A 24,585-nucleotide genomic window follows, 5' to 3' on the forward strand; every position below is an offset into this window, starting at 1 on the left:
AAGCAGTAGGCTCCAACACTCCACTGAAATTACTCTCATGAAGTCACTGGTGACCTACATGTTTCTAAAGCCAATGGTCAGTTCTCAGTCCTCACTGCATTTGAGCTGTTAGAAGCATTTGACACAGATGATCAGTGTCCCCTGATTAAAATATCTCTTTTACTTGACTTCTAGAACACCACACAGCCTGCTTTACGTCTCTGGTTACTTCTTGGTTTCCTTTGCTAGTTCTTTCTAACCTGCACCACCTCCAAAAGCCCTGGACTTATTCCTTGGGCTTCTCATCTACAATTACTGTTGTGATCTCAAATACTGTTTATAGAGTTTTGGCTCGCACATTGTATATCCAGTTCAGACCTCCTTCCTAAACTCCAGAATTCTCCACCTACTTACTTAGCAACTCCGTTTGGATGTCTATAAACTATCTCAAACTTAACATTAGCGCACGAATTCCTGGTGGTTCTCACCCACCTCACAACCTGATTCTTCTACAGTTTTCTTTATTACAATTAATGGCAACTCAACATTCCAATTTCTCAGGGCAAAAACCTTGGTGTCATCCTTACGCTTCCTTTTCCTAGCAACTATGTCTGAGCCTTCAGCAAATCCTATCAGTTGTAGCTTCACAATTTATCAAGATCCAACTAATTTTTCTCACCTCTATTGCTACTACCTCAGCTTAAACCATCATCAACTTTTGTCTGATATTTGAAACAGCTCCCTAACTGCTCTTTCTGCTTCTGCCTTGGTCTCTCGGTAGTCCATTCTCAACACGACACTGCAACAAGCCTGTTAAAATGTAGGTCATATCACTTCTCTGCTCAAAACCCACCAGTGGCTTTCCATCTCACATAGAGAAGAAACAAAGGTCCTTGCAGTGACCTTCAAGATCCTATTTCCCCACCCCCCACTCCCCATAAGTTTCCTCTGAGCTCATCTTTAACTCCTCTGTTCCTCGGTCCCTTAGCTCTTCCTCAAACATACCAGACGCAGTCCCTCTCAAGGACATTGGACTCCTTGCTCCCTATATAGGAATGGTCTTTACCCGGAGAGCCTCTTGGTCAGCTTATTCCCTTTACACAAATATCACCTTCTCCTGGACTCCCTAACCTGCAATTCCACACTACCACCAGCCCTGACACATCTTACATCCTTACTCTGCTCTTTTTGCTTCTGCACATAGCACTAATATCCCACTCATATTCCCCATTTATAATATTTATCCTGTCCCCTCAATAGAATAGAAGCTACACAGATCATTATTCCTTTGTTCACTACTATATCTCTTAGAACCTAAAGCAGTGCCTGGCAAAATGAGTGAATAAATGATTGATTTGCTATGTGTTATTTTGTTAGCATCTTTGTTCATTTGTTTTAATAAGAAAATCTTTTAATTAGTAGGTCAAGTTTTGTATGCAAATGTGGCTTCTAAAAGCTCTTAAATACATTAAACACTGATCTTGCTTATATTTGTGAACTGTCTCAAAAACATTTTTTACACACTTTGAAGAGTTCAGATTTTATCTCAACGCCTACTCAAATAAACACATGTTCTTAATTAGTGACATAGTTGGGAACTTTTACCGAAGTAACAAGTTACCTCCATGCAGATTAACCAGTGAGCTTTATTCTTTCAAGCAGAATGATACCTTGAGAGATCTGCTGATGAAAAATATATATATATGTATACCTGAAATGCTTTGTTAAATACTCACTATGCACCAGATTCTCACTCATGGAGTGAGATCAAGACTCTTATTATACCATGGCAAAGATATTGTATTAATCTTCTAAGTGGTCTCCTGATCACTATCTCTTCCTTCCTGTGTACACATTGTGCCTACTTCCCGAGGAGTATTATCAGTGCAGACTTATGGTTATATCATTGCTCTACTTCAATACCTTCATGGCTCCCCTTTTCCTGTTAAATAAAATCCAGTCTCGTAAAATGGACATGCAAAATGTCTACAGTCCAGTTGCAACCTGAATATGTTTCTATTCTGCTCTCCAATAAGATTGTTGTAGTTACCATTCTTGTTAAATTTCCCACCTCCTTACCTTCCCTCATAATACTTGAACTGGAAGATCTATTGAGAATTAATAGCTAGACTGGAGGGGTAGTATGATCAGCACAGAATGTAGCAGTATTATTGGTACCTGTGATCCAGGTTCTAAATTATTATTAGAGGAATTTGATATTACATTTCTAGGAGTATTATTTGTACCTCTGATCCAGGTTCTAAATTACTATTAGAGGAATTTGATATTACATCTCTCTTTTTCCCCCACAGTGCTCTATGGGCTTACATTTACCTGATACACAACCAAATACTCCAGGTCTTATTTGTATGACCTTCCAACAAGCCAAGTTTTATATATCCTTAGTATAGTTTGTGAATTAAATGCAACCTTGTACATTTGACCCTCTTAAAATCACTACTTTTCTCTTGGAAACTATAATACCTCCTGATTATGCCATTTTCTCCACTTCTGTTATAACTTAGCCCTTGTCACCTTAAGCCCCTTGTGAAATAAGCAGAGAGAGAGGAAGAGAGGAAGTCAGGGGAGGAAAGAAGAAGCATTATTCCTCACATCTGAAACTGTTCTCAGCCCGCTTCTCCTTCCAAACTGTTTCCCACTTAGCTAGCAAGAAAACAAGATCTTTCTAAAATCAAATCTGATGGTCCTATCCCTCCCCAGAAAAATTCTCTCAATGGCTGTTACATTCATCATAATCTAAGTCCTTTTGTACTTCATTTCCCACCCTCATCTCCAGCCTTATTTCTCACCACTCATCATCAGGCAGCTTGCTCTCTCTGTCTCTGGCTTTTGCACACACATCTCCCTGGGCTGACAGCATCGGTCCCTAGCTTCTCTTCCTGCTTAACTATAATTCCTTCTTCAAGATTCAGCTCTCTAAGATTTCTTTCATGTTATCTCATATTTGCCTTTGAAATCTCTCATTATTACTTCAGTTAAATTGATAATTAAGTATTGTTTCACAATGACCACATCCTATTTAGTTAAATATTCAAATCTTTTAACATTTTTGACAACTTTCCCACATCAAATTCTAAATACAATCTCCTTACACATGAAAAAATACATACAATGTCAAAATCATATGATTGTTCCAATGATTGCTCCTATTTTTCTTTTAAAATATCATTTAACATGCATTTACATTTGATATTTCATGCAAAGGAGTGCCTGGAGCAGAAGAAGGGCAAATCATTGTTAATGTGCTCTGCAGCTTAGTGATGATGAGCTAAAAAGCATATCCTTTCTATACTTACATCTTTGCTTGTCTCTCTGCATATGTTGTTATTTGGTTATGTGGCTTTTCAAGATAAAGTATTTGTTTAAGTTTGGTTTCCTATATGCTATGAAATTGCACTGAACTCCAAAGTAGTGATTATTGGTGAGAATTATATAGCAAATGGCAGAACTGCCCTGAATCAATATTGTTGATTAGACAAAGTTTGTCTTCAGTGTATTTAGTATGCATATGAGATTCCTAGGGCTTCCCTGGTGACTTGGTGGTAGACGAATCTGCCTGCAATGTGGAAGACTCAGGTTCAATCCCTGGGTTGGGCAGATCCGCTAGAGAAGAAAGTGGCAACCCACACCAGTATTCTTGCCTGGAGAATCCCATGAACAGAGGAGCCTGGTGGGCTACAGTCCGTGGGGGTCACAAAGAGTTAGATATGACTGAGCAACTTAACACTTCACTTCACATGAGATTCCTAGCTTCATGGACTTCTGCCTCAGGAAGTAAAATTTCTTAAAATCCCCCACCCCCACGAAAAAAGACTCAGCTCTCATACCTCCTCCTCCGAGAAGTCTTTCTTGTCACCCCTACAGTGGAATTTTCAGGTGCCCTTGCTTTCTGTTCCAGTCAGTTCAGTCGCTCAATCATGTCCAACTCTTTGCGACCCCATGGACTGCAGCACACCAGGCCTCCCTGTCCATCACCAACTCCCAGAGCTTACTCAAACTCATGTCCATAGAGTCAGTGATGTCACCTAACGACCTCATCCTCTGTCTTCCCCTTCTCCTCCTGCCTTCAATCTTTCCCAGCATCAGGGTCTTTTCCAGTAAGTCAGTTCTTCCCATCAGGTGGCCAAAGTATTGGAGTTTCAGCTTCAGTCTGAAACTTCAGTCTTCAACTTCAGTCTGAAGCTTCAGTTCCGGCTTCAGTCCTTCCAATGAATATTCAGGACTGATTTTCCTTTAGGATTGACTGGTTTGATCTCCTTGCAGTCCAAGGGACTCTCAAGAGTCTTCTCCAAATGCCCCCCAATTCTGCCTCCATCAGGGTGCTCATTACACTGGTTTAGAATTGCCTGCTTGTTTTTCTCTCTCCCCATCATGAGACTTGGAGCTCCTTAAGAACAATGAGAGTGTCTTTCATCTTTACAACTCATACTAAGAACAGTACCTGGTGTATATTTGTATCAGTTTACCTTGCCAATAAAGTTATTCCTGATTTTCCTTTTTCTTGTTCATCCAAGAAGAGTCCAGGGAAAGATAAAAAGGAACATGGTAGAAATCAGTTTATGCAAAAGCAAGATTTCAACATTGTAATCTTTTAACTAATATATGAGTATTCAAATTTTGTTGCACATTGTCATTCCATTATAAAGAATACATGGTGAAGGTGATAATAACTAAAGCTATTAATGAGATTATTTTACTTTTTCTGTAAAACTGAAAATAAAATAGAAATAATCCATCATAAATGGGGATTCCCTGAGACCCAATTTCTTGGTGCCAATTCCATACTGAAACAAACACTGGAATTTTCCGGTCTGGGGAATGGAAGACATTTAGATCCTGATTGACATGTCTGTCTCAGTGACAGATGAATGCCTTAGAGACAATTAAGCCCTGTTCTTTAGTCATGGCCATGCCGAATCTTATTTAACATCGACAAAGAGGAATACATTTTACTGGAATGATGGAGTTAATCTCTGAAAGATTCCTGAAACCCTCTTTTCTGAGATAATTTAAGTATATATTTACTCAGTGATAGCTCTTTGTAGGTCCATCCAATTAAAAGTCTATAATCCTTAAGCCCCATATATTCTTAAAATAATGAAGAGTTTCTTTTTCTACAACTTTGCTTTCCTGATCACTAAATTGACCAAGTAAAATTAACCTATTTACTAATAACTATTTTATTCCCTAGGCTATCTCCGTGTGTGTGTGTGTATGTGTGTGTTAACAAATCTAATAGTAGATTGCTCATCAGAAACACAATTATAGTCATTCTTCTGTTCTACTACCTAGGTAATTATCGATTGATTAATCTGTATATTTTAATGATTTGGTTCTCTACTTCCCTAAAGAGGCAGAAAACTGTTTTAAAATGTAAGATAATGGAGACTTTTACTTGTTGCAAAATAGAATTCATTTTAAGTGGTAGAGTCCCACAAGGGAGTGCTAATGTGAATAATTACTATTATACACAATCTACCAAAATGAGCAGTTATATTGCTTTTAGTGATGGAAGGATCTTCAAAATGTGATTTACATTTATATCTTTAATGAAAATTAGTACATTCTTCACACTTTCTGATTCCTCTATGTTTCTTCTGTGGCAGTGTAACTTCCTACTACTGGTATTTGCATTTGTAAATTACAGAGTAATTTGTGGTAAACAATGGATTAATGTATTTTGCTAAGGACCTAGACTTGTATCATCCAGCTCTTCACAAAAATCTGCTATGTTACAGTCCACATTTCAATTTAATTTCTTTTAATTTGAAATGTGTCTTGAGTACCCTCTATGAGTTTATCATAATGCAATACTTTGTGTCTCCAACTGCAAAACTTCTATTAAAAGACTAGGAAAATGACTGGGGATGGCCTTGATTGAAAAAATTTAAAAGACATTAAATAATAGTTACCATATCTGGAACAATTGTTCTATGTCAAAAGGTATAGTATATACCACACGTGAATTATTTCTAACGCTTACAGTGGAAGTAATTTACAAATAAAAATGTAATTATTCCCCCTATTTTGCTGATGACAAAACTGAAGTTTAGAGTTCAGTAAATCGGTGTCCAAGGACAATGCTAGAAGGTGGGTGGACCAATATTCTAACACAGGTGTTTCTGATGTCAGACTGTGGGCTTTCCTTCTGACACAAGGCCATAATTAAGGGTACAAAGATGCCACAAGCATGTATGTGACCTTTTTTGTCTCTTCTTCCAAAACTCAAGAAAGACAGAGACTTTGACCAAGCATTTTTTTGCCTTTTCCATAGCAGAACATGTACTGACAATGCTTGGTTCACAGGGTTAGGAATCAGTATATCACTCAGCTGGTAATTTTCCTTTCTTTGACTTCTGGCAGAAGCTTTCTCTGGAGCCAGAGCCAATTGTTTTTCTCTAATGACTTAGAGGGAGGTTAGCCTGAGGCTGTCCTGGGAACTGCAAGTCTATTTATCATCTTTTTCTTTGTTCCATGGATCGTATCCAACATGCAGCTTTGACTGGCCTCATGGGGACAGACATGTTGATTATTTCCACTCTGAAAGGAGAAACACTGATAACAAGATTTGGCTATTTTCTAGAATTATGAATATAATGTTAAGCAATTATTAAAGTATATGCATACTTATTAAAACTTATTCCTTGCACCAAAGATATTTATTGAGCTGATTTATTTGCAGTTGAATGTGGTGGACAGTAGAAATGAGATATGTTAAAGGTGCTGAGAACTTCCATAGCTTGGAAAGTTGTGAGAATATAAAATTAACCATTTATAACAAATTAATTAACACACCCCTTAACTGGGAATAAAGATTTGGAGTAAGGCCATGAGTCAAACACCCAGTCCAGGTGTTAGAACATGAGGATGAGATTTCATTTGCTCAATGACATAGGACTCTTCTCCTAGGAAGATTCTAGTTTATTAATTCCTAAAGTAATTTAGGCAATGCCTTTTTTTAAAATAGTTTTTTTATTAAGACAGAGAAGCAAAGATGGGCACTGCTTCCTGACTTTGCCCTCACCCCTCTTCCTTACTTTCTGCCTTTACTCCTCTTTGCCAGGTTTCTAGCCAACACCACTTTCAGAGGCCTCAGTGGTTCCATCAAAGTGAAAGGTTCCACTATCATCAGCTCAGAAAACAACTTTTTCATCTGGAATCTGCAAAATGACCCCATGGGAAAGCCAATGTGGACACGCTTGGGCAGCTGGCAGAGGGGGAAGATTGTCATGGACTATGGAATATGGCCAGAGCAAGCCCAGAGGCACAAAACCCACTTTCAGCACCCAAGTAAGCTACACTTGCGAGTGGTTACACTGATAGAGCATCCATTTGTCTTCACAAGGGAGGTCGATGATGAAGGCTTGTGCCCTGCTGGCCAGCTCTGTCTAGACCCCATGACTAATGATTCTTCCATACTGGACAGCCTTTTTAGCAGCCTCCACAGCAGTAATGATACAGTGCCCATAACATTGAAGAAGTGCTGCTATGGATATTGCATTGATCTACTGGAAAAACTGGCAGAAGACATGAACTTTGACTTTGATCTCTATATTGTTGGGGATGGCAAATATGGAGCCTGGAAAAATGGGCACTGGACTGGGCTGGTGGGTGATCTCCTGAGTGGGTCAGCCCACTTGGCGGTCACTTCCTTCAGCATCAATACTGCACGAAGCCAGGTGATAGATTTCACCAGCCCTTTCTTCTCCACCAGCTTGGGCATCTTAGTGAGGACGCGAGACACAGCAGCTCCCATTGGAGCCTTCATGTGGCCACTCCACTGGACAATGTGGCTGGGGATTTTTGTGGCTCTGCACATCACTGCCATTTTCCTCACTCTCTATGAATGGAAGAGCCCCTTTGGCATGACTCCCAAGGGGCGGAATAGAAGTAAAGTTTTCTCCTTCTCTTCAGCCTTGAATGTCTGTTATGCTCTCTTGTTCGGTAGAACAGCAGCTATCAAACCCCCAAAATGCTGGACTGGAAGGTTTCTGATGAACCTTTGGGCCATTTTCTGTATGTTTTGCCTTTCAACATACACGGCGAATTTGGCTGCTGTCATGGTAGGTGAGAAGATCTATGAAGAGCTTTCTGGAATACATGACCCTAAGGTAATACTTCTTTTTACTCTAGATTTCCTTATTGTCCATTTTAACTCTGTATATTTTGTCTTATGCTGTAGTAGTTTATATGCTTTCATCTAACACAGAATATTCTCTGAACCATCTGTAGAGACTAATCCAAAAAGTCTGTTGCCGAATTGCACTAAATATTTCATTGCTTTATTAAATGAAACAAAAAGAGTGAGGGATGTTTTTAGGAGATTTTGTTCCAAAGAAAGTCTCATAGAAACATCTATTTGTGCAGTTTTTTACTTGTGTTAGTTAACCATCTGGCAGAATGGCTATCAGGGAATAGACTTACAAAGTATTTTCACCCAAAGTAAAACTTCAAAAACCGATTAATTACTTCTCTTGGGAATTATTGGAAATAAATAATAAGGTCCAAATTTAAATAGTAAAGAATCCTTTTTCACCATGAAAAACTGCAAAATGGAAAGAACTAACATTTTATCATAAGCACTCAAAGTCAGAAAGCTAAAATACTCAATACATATAGCCAAGGAGTACTAAGCTAACTGATCTGGCAAGATTAACTGGGAAGAGAGCATCCTTTTGGGTAAGAAAGGCTGATCACCTTAGGGTTGGAGGAGGATGTCAACAATCACATTATAATTTCCAAGAATATTCAAGAAAATCGTCTCTATTCTAGGCTACCTTTGATATTCTAGACATCTGACCCTATGAAGAAAGGAGGAGGGTAAGGGTTCAGGTAAGCAGGTAAAGCAGTGGTGATACTTGAGTAAAGATAGTCATGTCTGTTTGGTGACAAGACCTCTTTCAGTGACTACAAGTATGGCGAGCTTGGCCAACCCAGTGGGAGTGGAGAGGAGGGGGTTGTAAGGGCTCAAAACAATAAGTCAAGGGAGTACTACAGTCCCAGTGGGGAACAGAATGCAGATCCAGAGCAGACATGTATTCCAATCTGTAGAACCCATCTACCAGAGACTGGAGAAAGCTGTAATTCAGTGAATATATCCAGGACACACTGTGTTAAAGTATCTTGAACTAAGCTGAGCATTTCAAACTGTGAAACACCATCATGACTTTTCAAATATACCTTTTCACATCAAATATCATAATATTGAACCCTTTACCATATATTTTTATCAAACATTTAAAATTAATTGCACAGAGAATGAACAAATAGGACATTTACTATTTTTGTTAAATGATAAGGTGGTCCAGAGGGCTAGCGGCAGCTTTAGAGAATTCTCATAGTTTGGATTAGGATATATGGTCTGTTCTGCAAACAAATGAATGTGAGAAATTTGACCCATATGCTGAAAACCTCCTTAATACATGTGAACCTCATGAAAAGACTCAGCAAACAATGGATCATTGACTGGGCAATGAATTGCATTTGCTTCTTAATGTGCAGTCAGGACTTTAGGTTATCATCTGGAATTTAATGAACACAAATAAGTTCCATAGTATAAATACATGTGTTACCCTAAAGAGAGATTTGGTGATGCTTCAGCATTCATATTTTACTGGTATTAGCAGCCTCTCTTTCTTCTTTGCCCCAAGAGGTCTGTGGATCTCCCAAAAGTTTGCCATCTTAATAGAGACTTACTCAATTTTTTTTTTTTTGGCAGTAATCTTGCAGTATGATTCTTAAATTGCACACTCAACTTGGAAACTATTCGATCCAATCTAGTATAAGAGACAATATATGTGCCATTTTTTGTGAAGATTCCAGACCATTATCATATGTAAAAAGGTGAAGTTATACTAACTAGAGTTTTATTAATCAGCACCAAAGATTATCAAAATTTTCATGGATGTTATGCATGAGAAACCTGAGGCAATTATCATTTTAAGTATTAAAACGAAAAGCATAACAATAAACCATACACAGCAGTAAAATGTTTTTTTTTTTTTTAAGCAAAAAAAAGCAACCATTCCATTCCCAATTCCATTCTCAATAAAAAGGTCACATTTTTATAATCCTAACCCAGCCCTCCAGACAAAGTAAGAGGAAATCAGTTCATTTTAATCACTCAGTCATGTCTGACTGTTTGGGACTCCATGGAGTGTAGCACACTAGGCTTCCCTGTCCATCACCAACTCCCAGAGCCTGCTCAAACTCATGTCCATCAAGTCAGTGATGCCATCCAACCATCTTATCCTCTGTCGTCCCCTTCTCCTCCTGCCTTCAATCTTTCCCAGCATCACGGTCTTTTCAAATGAGTCAGTTCTTTGCATCAGGTGGCCAAAGTATTGGAGTTTCAGCTTCAGCATCAGTCCTTCCAGTGAACACCCAGGACTGATTTCCTTTAGGATTGACTGGTTGGATCTCCTTGCAGCACAAGGGACTCTCAACAGTCTTCTCCAAAACCGCAGTTCAAAAGCATCAATTCCTCAGTGCTCAGCCTTCTTTATGGTCCAACTCTCACATACATCCATGACTACTGGAAAAAAACATAACTTTGACTGGACAGACCTTTGTCAGCAAAGGTCTCCTTTTTAATACATTGTCTAGGTTTAATATGCTGTGAGAGGAAATGGACCATGTCAACTTTATGTTACATTTACTAAGGTCTTAATGAAGTGGACAAACCTAAATCTAAAACATTTTCAATTTTTAGATAATAAATGAATTTTCACTAAGTTTCCCAAAAATGTATGTCTCTTCCCTAATGTTGTTTAAAGTCTCTCACTTCTTTTCCATATAAAAACACCTAGATTATTTGATTAAGAAATACCCAACATCTGAACTTTTGGCGAATAAAGTTGGTGACAGAATTGTTCCATTTTCATCCAAATGTGTGGTATTATGCAGATGATATAATGACCTCATCTTCCCAATGACAGGCATAATCAAAACAATTTCCATACATTTCAGTCACTCAGCATTCATTCTTAAGTATATTCTACTCACTCACATGAGCTCTTTTCTCTCCTAACAATGCTCAATTCTTTGAGTGATTCTTTTTTCTTTTTTACAGTAAATGATGTGGAAAATGCAGAAGTAGAAAAGTAGAGGAGAAAAGATTTAAAAATATATAAAAAACAAAGGAAAACAACTTAGAAAGTTATAAGTGTGGGTAGGATTGAAAATTGGTATAGCCACTATTGAAAACAGTCAGAAGGTCCTCAAAAAACTAAAAGTTGAACTACAGAAGAAAAAGCTATAAGCATGCCAAAGTTTAGAAACAAATGAAACACATCAAATTTCAAAGAAAGGGTAATTGCCTTCAACTGAAGGCTTAATTAATAAGATCATAGCATCTGCTCCCATCACTTCATGGCAAATAGATGGAGAAACAGTGGAAACAGTAACAGACTTTATTTGGGGGTGCTCCAAAATCACTGCAGATGGTGGCTGCAGCTATGAAATTAAAAGACACTTGCCCCTTGGAAGAAAAGTTATGACCTACCTAGACAACATATTAAAAAGCAGAGACATTACTTTGCCACCAAAGGTCCATCTAGTCAAAGCTATGGTTTTTCCAGTAGTTATGTATGGATGTGAAAGTTGAACCATAAAGAAAGTTGAGAGCCAAAGAATTGATGCTTCTGAACTGTGGTATTGGAGAAGACTCTTGAGAGTCCCTTGGACAGCAAGGAGATCCAACCAGTCCATCCTAAAGAAGATCAGTCCTGAATATTCATTGGAAGGACTGTTGCTGAAGTTGAAACTCCAATACTTTGGTCACCCAATGAGAAGAACTAACTCATTTGAAAAGACCCTGATGCTGGGAAAGATTGAAGGCAGGAGGAGAAGGGGACAACAGAGGATGAGATGGTTGGATGGCATCACCAACTCAATGGACATGAATTTGAGTAAACTCTGGGAGTTGGCGATAGACAGGGAGGCCTGGCGTGCTACAGTCATTGGGGTCGCAAAGAGTCGGACACGACTGAGCGACTGAACTGACTGACTAATTAATAATATAAACTGTGTTCTTATTCTTGGAGAAGACTTGAAAGTTGAATATCTGCATCAAGGAAGAAAGAATGGACATTCCAAGGAAAAGAACAGAACAAACTATTTGGAGGTAGAACATATAAGGCACAGTCAGGATATCTTGAAGCCACAGCATGAAAGGAAGGAGAAGAGCTAAGTCTGAAGAGTAACTTGATTGAGATATCAGAGGATCTTTGACATTGGGCTAGAGATCCATTGACATTTTTGAACAGTGCAATAGCACAGAGAAGCAGAATCCACTTAGAATGGTTGTTTCCGCAGTAGCAATTAAACACAATTAGAAGAGAAAGACAGTGTTGGAGCTGGAGAAAGAGTTGGAGTTATAGATATTGTCACTGATAGAAAGAAAAGTCAGGAAACATTGTGGTGACCAGATCCGTTGTTGTTGAGTCGCTAAGTCGTGTCTAACTCTTTTGCGACCCCATGGATGTAGCCCACCAGGCTCCTCTGTCCACGGGATTTTCCAGGCAAGAATACTGAAGTAGGTTGCCACATCCTTCTCCAGGGGATCTTTCTGACTCAGGGGTCAAACCCGTGTCTCCTGCATTGGCAGGCAGAGTCTTTACACCTGAGCCACCTGGGAAGCCCAACTAGATCAGTAGTTATCTCTTCAGTTATCCATTCAGGACGTGGCAATTAACTGGATGTGAGCGTCAACAGAGAGCCACACGTGCCAAGTTGCAGGCCTGAGTGTATAAAATGATGGTGCCATTCAGGAAAGCAGAAAAGGCAGTTCATGAACTAGAAATTATGCTGATCAGTTCAGTTTCATACTTTGCACTTTAATATGTGTTGGGCATCCAGGTGAAATCCAGCAGGTACTGGGAAATATGGAACCAGATTTCAGGAGTGACATTGACACTGGTGGGAATCTGAGGCTGAGAGGTGACACTGTGGGGAGCCTGAGATCCCCAAGGGAGAAGGCAGTAGGGAGAAAAATTGCTGTTCTAGGAGAAGCAGCAGGCATAAAGTTGGCATATGGTTTTGCGGAGAGATGAGGTGGAAGTTGAGGAGATAGAAGTACCTTGAAGCAAAATCATGCAGGCTCTTGAATGCCTCTCTGTAGACCGAATTTTAACTTCTTGAGATGAAGATTGATATTATCCCATCTACTAAGGTGGTTATAGAGAGGACAAAGATCAGTGTCCAGCCCAAACCATGAGAATTAGCAGGTAGGTGTGTATTTTAATGTTTGATGAAACTGGGTTTATGTGGTTTGCTTTTTTCTAATACTTTTCAAACTTCCATTTTCATAGCATTTTGTTCTGAGGAGTGAAAATGTACCATTTACATGGAAGCCACAAATCTGCTGTAGTCCTGGGATGTTTGTTTTTCCATTGTAATGTGAAACTCTCCTAATACTGAAAGAGAGGTGATTTATATGGAGTGTTGTTCACACTCTGAGGTTTCTTCCACCCCCCTTACTCATGATCTGTCTCATTTCTTTTCATATATTTTCATCTCTGTCACCTACTGGGTATCAGAACAATTCTCATTGTACTATGTTGCCATTTTTATCCCGTTTTCCCACAGCTCATTTAATTCACCTCAGGCAAATTTCCTGGTGCTTCCACATTAATGCTCTTAAACACCTGCCTCCTTCCATTCTCTAACTCTTCTTTAGTTATCTTGGGATAACCTCCCCATGTCTCCTCTATAATTGTACGCCTGAAAACTTTGAGAATAACAACTCCCAGACTTCCCTAGAAGCATTTTATTAAGAAATATGTTCCTAGGAAATGATGTCCTCAGCTCTTAGAGGCCGTCTAAGCAATCTCAGTCTAAAAAACCAATTCCTAAGAGTTCCATCTACCGTTTCCTTAAAACTACTTTTCTGTTACATAAAATATTTTAAAGTATAGAAATAGCATTTTCTTATTTTTGTGTAAATAGTATCTATTTCTAGTCCCCAAAATTGGCTATGGTGTTTTTTTTTAATGTATCAGTCTTGGATTCTAAACAATAACTTATAAAATATTCCTATGGGAAATGTGTTTGGATGAAAATCTGTTGACTTAAAAAGTAAGATTTATGATCTATATTTATACTCAATCCATCAGTAAATTGAGTCCTGGCTGCACAAGCGTCTGTAACCATGGTATTAGATAACTTACAATGACTGAAATAGCCCATTTTTCTCCTTGGTCATAACTGTTTAGCATGCTGGCTATACATTTAACACCGTTAATAAACTGTTAAGCATTAAGAGTGTGAACATTTTATCACCATTTCAGAGCTGAGATTCACTGGCTTCAACCAACCACTTTGAATCAGAAGTAAAATTAAATGCAAAGTGCTGCACAGGACAGGCCAATTTATGATTCACTACGAGTCGCAGCGGCCAAGGCAGGTCGGAATGCTTTTTTTTTTTTCCTGACAGGGGGTCATAGGGAAGAAATAATCTTGTTGCTGGCTGCTCCTACAGATAACCCCAAGGGAGAGGGACTGGCCTGCTGTGCAAATGAAATTCAAGAGAATAGTTCTATCCTCCCTTAGCGAAACTAGTTTTGCCAGAATAATTTGCTTTACACTAAAAGTAATATATGTGGCTTCTCACTCTCTCCCACCAACTCTTTTGGGAAGCAAGCTCCATGCTTCAAAGCAGGTGGGCTCTTGAAGCATGAGACCATGAAAGCAAGAATTTATGAGTAATACATTTAATAGAACTTATATAGGTATTTCTCCATCATAAAACTAGCACCATCCATTATAGGCAGTGCAGAAAATAGTGTAGACAGATGGAAGCAAGTGCTCATTGCCTCATCATCAAAAGTCATTTCCTCTTAGCCTTTTGAGATGATTGACAGGTGAAAAAAATGCAGTATTATTTTTATCCAGTGAGGTCTTCATCTGGATCTATGGTCAAAGGAATAGACCTGGGCATTCTTAGAACATTCTAGCCATTGACATTCAGTCTGCTGAGGTATAAGAGATGAGAAGATCACTTCATAAATCATAAGGTACACTGGAAAATAAAGCCCTGCCTCCTCTCATAGAGTTGAATTAACATAGTTGAAAGGATACGTGAGCAGTCAAAATGAACTATTTGCTGATTTTAATGTACTTTCTAGTTCTTCTTTTCCAGCTTCTCTTATAAAATGCCCCCTTTAGCCCTGTGTCTCTAACATATATTTAAAAAGTCGCCTCCTTAGAGGGATTAGGAGACTCGTGTCATTTTTTTTGTACAGACAAATGATGGTCCTGCTTTAGAAACTAAACAGTCCTGGTGAACATTCAAGTAAATATTAAAAATTAAAAAGTCCTGCCTGTGAAGACAAAAGCAAACTTTAATCAGAAATATTAAAGTAAAGTACACTCACATAGCCTTAGTAGGAAATGATAAGCATCTCCCAAGATGATAAAAACCACCTTCACTGATCTTCATATAACACCATGTGGCTGCCCAGTAAAACATAAGAATTCATATAATAAAAGCTGGCCTTGAAGAAGGGGGCAGTGCCAGAACTCTAGGGCAAACAAGACGTTGAAAGTGGAGTTTGATGTGAGAGGAAAGAAAACTGAACTACACCAAACCATTTATTTGTTTTTCCTTTAATTCATCCCATAACAGCAACTTTTGTTCTAGGTACCATGCTAGGTGGCTAGGAATTTAGTAGTCAGCAAAACAGACAGTGTCCTTGCAGCATGGGGTTTAGTAGGGAAGATAGATATTAATCAAGGGAACACATAAATCAGGTAATGATTTAAACTGTGACTGGGTGCTGTGAAAGCAAATACAACAGAATCTGAGAGCCTGGCAGGAGACCTGATCTGAGTGGAGAATCCGAGAAACCCCTCCCTCGCCTCACCCTCAGGAGGGGAATTCTGGCTGCGATCTGAAGGATGAGACCTGAAGGAGGCAACTGAGCAAAAGAGAAGTTGGGTGAGGTGACAGCATCTCGGGGTGCCATGCGGCATGAGCAGAAGCCCCAAGACTGGAGGGAGAGGGTGCAGTCCTGATGCTCGATCATGAGCTACAAGATCGGAAAGCCAGGAAAGGGGGAACAAGAAGAGGACAAGTCATAAACTAGAGAGGTTTTGTTACCAGACATTCCAGAGAGAGAATTTCTTAAAAGAAGAAAAATCTAAGTAATGCTGTAGTTTCAGTGGAGTGGCTCTTCCCCTGGGCTCCATGTACTTTTAGATAGAAAACATAAGAGGAGAAACATCCCAGTCATTTTGGCAACAAAAATTCACGATAGATCAGGGAAGTGTCCTCTATAAGAAGTGCGTTAAAAGAAAACAATTTTTAATGTACTAAATGTAAAAGATTACTTGGATGAAAAATTGAATGTGCTAATGTTGCACATATCTTATGAATATACTCAACCTAATGAATCATAAATGAGTGGATTGTATGGCATGTGAATTATATCTTAATAAAGCTATTTTAGTAAATCCCAAGCAAGCAAACAAACTGCCATATTACCAAACTGGAAGGCTAATTATTTAAAGATGTCAGAATTGTCCTTGATTAGTTTACACATGTAAAGCAATTCCAGTGAAACTCCAAAAGGATTTTTTTATTGGTTTGTTTGGCTGTTGCTGAATCTTCTAAAAAAAATTTATTTATATATATTATTTAAAAAATATTCAAGTGACTTGTTCTAAATATTAAAATACTTAATATTAGTAATAATAACAGAAAAAGCTAATACTCATTAACTACTCCCATATGCCAAGCACTGTTGTAAATGGCAGAAATAAGGTAACTGCCCCCCACTGAGTAGTCACGGAAATTAAAATAATCCAAGTAAAGCAACTAGCATAGTGTATGACAACAAGGGGTCACACACAAAAAAATAGAACTTATTAGACTGTCAGATTTTAATATCATCATTAATTATGTCTTGAACAATTAGTGTCCTCTCTCACACACGCACTGTCACTGTGAATTGGATAAATGGCAAGATTTTCTTTTTGAGCTCAGTTCTAGAGAGCTTGGAGGCAGAATTCTTTTGCACTAATAGCAGATTTATTGTCTTGTGGTATGCATTTTAAGCATCATTTCTGGCTTGATGTAGTTTTTCTACTTTCAAACCATTTTAATTTATGCTATCTTGTATTTTATGTGACCTTTAAGCTGCCTTAAGTCTTTTCAGGAAGAGAGCAAGGTATACATGAAATAATGTTAAAATCAAATAATAGATAAAGGATATTAACAGCAATTCAGAAAAGAAAGAAAATTGACCAATAATTTTTTAAATGTTAACTCTTACTTGTAATCAAAGAAAGTCTAATTGAAACAGTAATGAAATGATATACTTACCTTACAAAATAGGACTATTTTATTGATAGTTCTCAATCTTGATGGAAGCACTTTAAGAGTAACACCAGCATACCCTGCTATTTTAAGTTGTTACAATATGTTCATAAATTAAATTGGCCATTTATATCAAGAGCTTTAAAAGGGTTCATGCTCTTTCATCCTTGACTTCACTCCTAGGAATCTATCCAAAGAAAATAACTTAATATATAAACATCAATTTATTGCAAAGATCCAATGCAGCCTTTCTCAAAACATCAAAAACCTGGAAATCACATAAATGTCCAGCAACAGCACAATTAATGCATTACAATGTTACTATGTACTATAAAAATGCATCCAGTAGAGATAATTTTAAAGAGCTTTTAAAGTGTCAAAAAATCAAAACATAATGCTTAGTAAGAAGTTGGGAAACAAAGCAATATATTTCCAATTTTATAATATGCATTTGTACAGGCTATAAAGAGAAGTGACTAGAAGAAAACATAACACATTGTTAACAGCACTGGTATCTGAGCAGTGTAATTACAGAAAATATTTGTTTTATTATTTCTACTTCATATTTTCTACAGTTCAGTTCAATTCAGTTGCTCAGTGGTGTCCAACTCTTTGTGACCCCATGGACTGCTGCACACCAGGCTTCCCTGTCTATCCCCAACTCCCAGAGTTTACTCAAATTCATGTCCATTGAGTCGGTGATGCCATCCAACCATCTCATCCTCTGTTGTCCCCTTTTCCTCCCGCCTTCAATCTTTCCCAGCATCAGGGTCTTTTCCAATGAGCCAGTTCTTCGCATCAGGTGGCTAAAGTATTGGAGTTTCAGCTTCAGCATCAGTCCTTCCAATGAATATTCAGGGTTGATCTCCTTTAGGATTGACTGGTTTGATCTTGCAGTCCAAGGGACTCTCAAGAGTCTTCTCCAACACCACCATTCAAAAGCATCAATTCTTCAGTACTCAGTTTTCTTTATGGTCCAACTATCACATCCATACATGACTACTGGAAAAACCATAGCTTTGACAAGATGAACCTTTGTCAGCAAAGTAATGTCTCTGCTTTTTAATATGTTGTCCAGGCTGGTCATAGCTTTTCTTCATATTTTCTACAATGTTCATATATTATTTATGTTACTATAAAGCATGTAATAAGCCAAGTAAAAATGAGAATAATTCAGACACAAGACAATAGTCACAGTAGCACTATTTGCTACACATGCACTCCTTCTGTCTGCAGCCTTTCAAGTCCAAATAGAGTGAGTTCCTCATTGAGTAGCACTTCCATAGACAAATCTTTACATCTTTAAGATGCTGTGCTTTCCAAAGAGACTTTTAGAAGCATATTTTCATCCCCATCCTGTTTATTCCCTTCATAGGACTTAATGCAATCTGAAATTATCATGTTATCTATTTTAGCTAATTGTCCCACTGTGTCTTGTTCATCACTGAATCCTCAGAGTGTTGGAGGAACAATAAATAGTTTACAAATGTTATTCAATTAATGAGTGAATGAAAAATGGCAGCGTCATTGGAATAGGGCTATAGCATTATGCAGGGATTATTTGAAATTGATCAATCAATCAAATGCTTTAGATAAGACCATACAAACATTCTCATACTAGATTCTGTAAAATGAATTGAAGAAAAACCTCCCAGTAAGGGACAATGGACTGTGAAACAAAGAGCAAAGTCCTCATGTTGGACAGATCTAAAGTTTGACGTATGTTTGTGTGGAGTTTGACATGCTACTTGCCATGACCTCTGTGCCCTCATTTGAGAGGATTACAGGAGATAATGGATATAAAATATCTATCCAAAGTTCTGATTCCATCCACCACTAGATTATAAACTCCATGAGAGGAGAGTTTATAAATTAGATCTATCTTATGCATCTGTATTCCTAGAGCCTAAGCATATGTCAACCATTCATTCAGATAAGTATTGAGTAAATAATGCACTTGGCCATGAGGCCAAGCAGAAGTGACCAGTATGTGTCCAGTAGGAAAGAGGCAGAGGGCAGAAGCACCTGTGACTTGCAACTGAAGAGTACATCCAAGCAAATTTCAAATTATATCCAAGAGTGACCCATAGCATTTGAGTCATGAGTTGATATAAGTAGATGATCAAAGCAAGGAAAATCTAAGACCGTGATGCCCATAGTGGAGGCAAGGGTAAGAGATATATGATCCTTGAATGGGAACGTGAGATAGATAATGCTACCACAGCCTAGGTGGTTTTAGGTCCTCAGCAGCAGATGATGGAGGGAGGTCAGAAACATTTAGAAATCTAGTAAGGAGAGTCGGGCATTTGGTCCCATCACGTCACAGAAAATAGATGAGGAAACAGTGGAAACAGTGACAGACTTTATTTATTTACTTTGGCTCCAAAATCACTGCAGATGGTGACTGCAGCCATGAACTTAAAAGACGCTTGCTCTTTGGAAGAAAAGTTAGGACCAACCTAGACAGCATATTAAAAAGCAGAAACATTACTTTGCCAACAAAGGTCCAGCTAATCAAAGCTATGGTTTTAGTAGTAGTCGTGTATGGATGTGAGAGTTGTACCATAAAAAAAGCTGAGCACCGAAGAATTGATGCTTTTGAACTGTGGTGCTGGAGAAGACTCTTGAGAGTCCCTTGGACTGCAAGGAGATCCAAGCAGTCCATCCTAACAGGGAGTCAACTCTGAATATCCATTGGAAGGACTGATGCTGAAGCTGAAGCTCCAATACTTTGGATACCTGATGCGAAGAGCCAACTCACTGGAATAGACCCTTATGCTGGGAAAGATGGAAGGCAAAAGGAGAAGAGGGTGGCAGAGGATAAAATGGTTAGATAGCATCACAACTCAATGGACATGAATTTGAGCAAACTTTGGGACATAGTGAAGGACAGAGAAGCCTGGCATGCAGCAGTCCATGGGGTCACAGAGTCAGACATGACTTGGCGACTGAACAACAATAAGGATCAGGTACACATGACACTTAGTAGAAGTTTTAAAAAAATGGGTATTTCCCTTCCTTTCCTGAATGTACTTTAATTCAAGGAACTTAAAAAAAAAACAAAAAGACTTGCTGTTTCAGGCTGATAAATGGAAAACTGAACAAATGAGCATGCAACCTGTTTATTTTGTCACCTACTTCCAAAATAATTTTGAGGAGACATCTTTATAGAATTTTTTAAATAACTGAAGCGTGATTACTTTCAAATAGATATAGTAATTCATACTAACTGCAGCAAAATGTTTTCAATTAGACATCCTGCTGGGTTTCCTTTAATGACTATCTAAGATCACTTCTTTCATTTGAATACAGACAGAAAATGTGCCAAATTTTTGCAAACACTTCCCTTAAATTAGGGGAAAATTGGCCTATAGTATTGTTTACATTATTAATCTCCTTACAAAGCACATTCTTTATACATAGCTACTTTCATTTCAAAGAGTATGTCATAGGACATCTGTAAATATTCACATATATGTTGTTTTAGTCACTAAGTCATGTCTGACTCTTTTGTGACCCCATGGACTGTAGCCCACCAGGCTCCTCTGTCCATGGGATTTTCCAGGAAAGAATACTGGAATGGGTTGCCATTTCCTTCTCCAGGGGATTTTCCTGATCCAGAGATTGAACATTCACATATGTATTATGTAGTTATAAACAATTATCCATATACATTTCTATGGACTGTATGTCCACACACACATACTTATATTATGTAAAAATTAAAACAGGTTAAATGGACACACACATTGTAATTAGGAAGAACTATTACTCCAGGTCACTCCTGGACATAATACGGAAATCACCTGGCTACAACTTGCAACTGCAGGTAAGAGATGCTCCCAACCCTCTGTCTGTCCTACTGGACTCAACTTGGCCATACCTCACTGCTTGGTCTCATAATCATTCAAAGTATTCAGATCATTCCATACTCAATGTTATGGGATGGATAGGTGGAGAGCCCTGGTAGGCAGTGAGGTACTGTGATACAGAAGGCAAAGTCCTGATAATAGATATATAGATGTTTGAAGCTGACTTTGACAGTTTGCCCTGGGAAGAGTCTCATTTTCACGCTCAGTAAATATCTATATGTGTCTGATGACTTCATAAGCAATCCCCAAAAAGTTTTATGTCTAAAATATATTTGTTAGCTCCATTAACAGTGTGAGTTAAGGTGAGTGTTGGATTTTTATAATTTAGTGTCAACTTGACATTTTGGCCCTTAATCAGAGCAGAAGCTATGTGATCTAACCACTAGTGTATCCAGTGGCAAGTCTGGAGGCTTAGCTGTGAGTTCTCTTCCATTATGAACTCAGTCTGGAAAATTCACCCAGTTGGGGCTCAGTTTTCCAAATTGCAACTGCATACAAGCTTGCTCCAGCCAATTCACCTGCACTGTGCATGCATGCATGCTAAGTCGCTTCAGTTATGTCTGACTCTTTGCGACCCTATGGACCATAGCCCACCAGGCTCCTCTGTCCATGGGACTCTCCAGGCAAGAATACCGGAGTGGATTGCTATGCCCTCCTCCAGGGGATCTTACCAACCCAGGGATCCAAACCACATCTCTTATATCTCCTGCATTGGCAGGCAGGTTCTTTACCACTTACACCACCTGGGAAACCCCTAAGCTGCACTATATATACATATATATTCAACTGCATTATATATATTATATATATAGATGATATTGTGCATAACTGAAGTTTAGAAAAGATGCTTTGTCAGAATTTATTAATACTTTTCAAACCTGAACATGCCCTTACCATAGCATTTTATCAGAAAACTGTTGCCTAAAAAATGCCAAATAACAATACATTTTTAACCCCAACCCAAACACCCTGTCAACCTTTATTGAAGTTATATTTGATCTAGACTTTTTCTCATGCATGACCTGAAGACATAGAATTAATGGAAGTGAATCTTACTGCAAATAAGTATGTAAACAAAGGTAGATATATAAGTATGTACATTTCGTGTGGTTTACATGTTCAGTGTGATGATCAGTGAGCATCCTGAGGGTCATACATGAACTAACTTGCATACTTAGCTCTGTAATAAGACCATGGATGTAACTTCAGGAATAGGTACTGACTCTATCATCAACAAATAATTAATAATGTTTATCAGACACCTGTTTTGTTCTGGGGACTATGCTAATTGCTTCACATGGGTTTTTCTCATTTAAACTTTACTGCATGCATAAAGGTGAGGAAACAAGGCTGAAAGAAATTAGGTGAGTTATTCAAGGCTGAAAGTGAAAATGTTAGCTGCTCAATCATGTCCGACCCTTTGCAACCCCATAGACTGTAGTAGCCTGCCAGGCTCCTCGTCCATGGACTTCTCCAGGCAAGGGTACTGGAGTGGATTTCCATTCCCTTCTCCAGGGTATCTTCCTGACCCAGGGATCAAACCCAGGTCTCCTGCATTGCAGGCAAATTCTTTACTGTCTGAGGCACCAGGGAAGCCCCAAGTGACTATATTCAAGGCTCCATAGCTTATAAATAGTAGAGGCAGGATTCATTTCCAACAAATCTGACCGTGAATCATTCCCATCCAGTGTCATTTATACATGCAGTAAGAATGTCCTCCCTGACCTGATTTATTCCATACAGCCTTATCCCCACCCCTGGACTTAGTCTGGGAAAGCTGTTCACATGCAAAGATGATTCAAGGGCACAGACAGCTCCAGAGACTGTGACATTTGAGTCTGTCCCCACACAGTATAGTATATGTTTCAGTATGTGATGACTAAGTAAGAGAGACACAGATGCAAGAAGGATTAATTCCATCCCACCCTCACCATCAGCATCATCACTACGCTACCCAGGGAAGTGTTGCAGCAAGACTGTACACTCCTGGGTACCTCATACACTAAGGAGGAGTTATGTATATGCAGAGTGTCTTCCATCCACCACCACAGTGGCACACAGTCACTGTCTCAGATGCTGCCCTGCGCCACCGCTTCTGCTCCCTGTGAAATACTTGCTTAACTTCTCCTCTTAGCCTGAGGTTGGAAAGCCTGAGGTTGAATCTGTAGTGTCTGCGTATGAATTCTGGTGCTAATTAATCTTCCCCCATTAAGTCCCTCAAACTGGTACTCCACTCGGCTTTCAGCACTGCTCAGCTCACATAAATTTTGTTCAAAGAGGACCAAGACTAAGTCAGTGTCCGTTCATCAGGTTATTGTTTATGCCATTGAAAGGCTAGAAATAATCCATAGTCATTAAGGGGAGGTTGATTAAAGTAATGCACATCCCTTCACTGGTACACAGTGTTTCTGTTAAGGAAAAAATGAGCTACATATTGTCAAAAAAGTAAATTACATGAAGTATGTTTATAAAATAACACTTTACCTCCATCTTATAAGTGGTATCATGCCCTATTAACAACCTTAATCCAGCCATCCTGCTTGGCTCTGGTCATCTCCCAGCACTGGGCAGTGCTTTGACTCAGAGCCCCAGACTCCCAACCTTAGTTTTATCCCAGCTGGCAGACATCTTGGATAATGGACCTATGACAGTTTTGTTTTTCACGGTCCATCCAGGATCCTCCCTTCCCCACTATCAAACTGACCTATGCCACTTCTGCAGCTTTTGGCTAAACCAGCAGCACACCAGTCCATCTTATAAAGAGTTTCAGAAAAGAACTCCTAGTCTTTGTCAGTGGTCAACCCTCACTGCAAAGAAATTCTTCATTGTGTTGCTTTGTGAGCCTTTTTACTCTCATCCTTTCCTCTGTGGAGAAAACAACCATCTTCTCAGCTTCTTCTTTGAACCATTATTAACCCATTTCTCACCCTGCTCCTCACATCTTGTAAATCACTTGACAAATCATTGTTTCCAGCTAGTCTGGAAGAATGTAAGGTAATGTCCCTGCACTCACCATAATGTCGCCATCGTTACTATCCTGTCTATAATTCTTGTTCTTGTCTATAACTGAGTGCTGAAAGAAGAGAAAGTGTTACATATAGGAAATACAAGCTTTTAGCCTAATCCATCAATTTTCTCTTCATTTTTACATGCTTTTAGAAGATGACTATTTTGCTTCACTACTATGACAAATAATAATGGCACAAATTATTTATAAAGCTCTTCATTGCTTCCCAAATACTTTCTCCCCAGCACCTCGGTTTATCCCTTGTCTTTGTGAGGCAGAAAAGACATTTAATAGCAAAGAAGACTTGGACTCAGAGACTTAAGTGATTTTTCAAAAGTTCAAGCTGTTATTTGAACTCATTTCCTCATTTCAAATCCACCACAATTTTC

The 24,585-nt window shown here is 38.7% G+C and overlaps 1 protein-coding gene across 1 annotated transcript in view; it reads left to right on the plus strand.

The window, feature by feature from the left end:
* The window catches only part of GRIN3A (glutamate ionotropic receptor NMDA type subunit 3A), a 189,331-nt gene that overhangs the window by 66,418 nt on the left and 98,328 nt on the right, over nucleotides 1-24,585 (plus strand). Inside the window, exon 3 of the mRNA XM_061164001.1 lies at nucleotides 7,064-8,111. Coding sequence (XP_061019984.1) covers nucleotides 7,064-8,111 — 1,048 coding nt within the window. The remainder of the gene's footprint in view (nucleotides 1-7,063; nucleotides 8,112-24,585) is intronic.

This window comes from Dama dama, chromosome 16 (genome assembly GCF_033118175.1).
Source record: "Dama dama isolate Ldn47 chromosome 16, ASM3311817v1, whole genome shotgun sequence".
NCBI classification, from domain to species: Eukaryota; Metazoa; Chordata; class Mammalia; order Artiodactyla; family Cervidae; genus Dama; species Dama dama.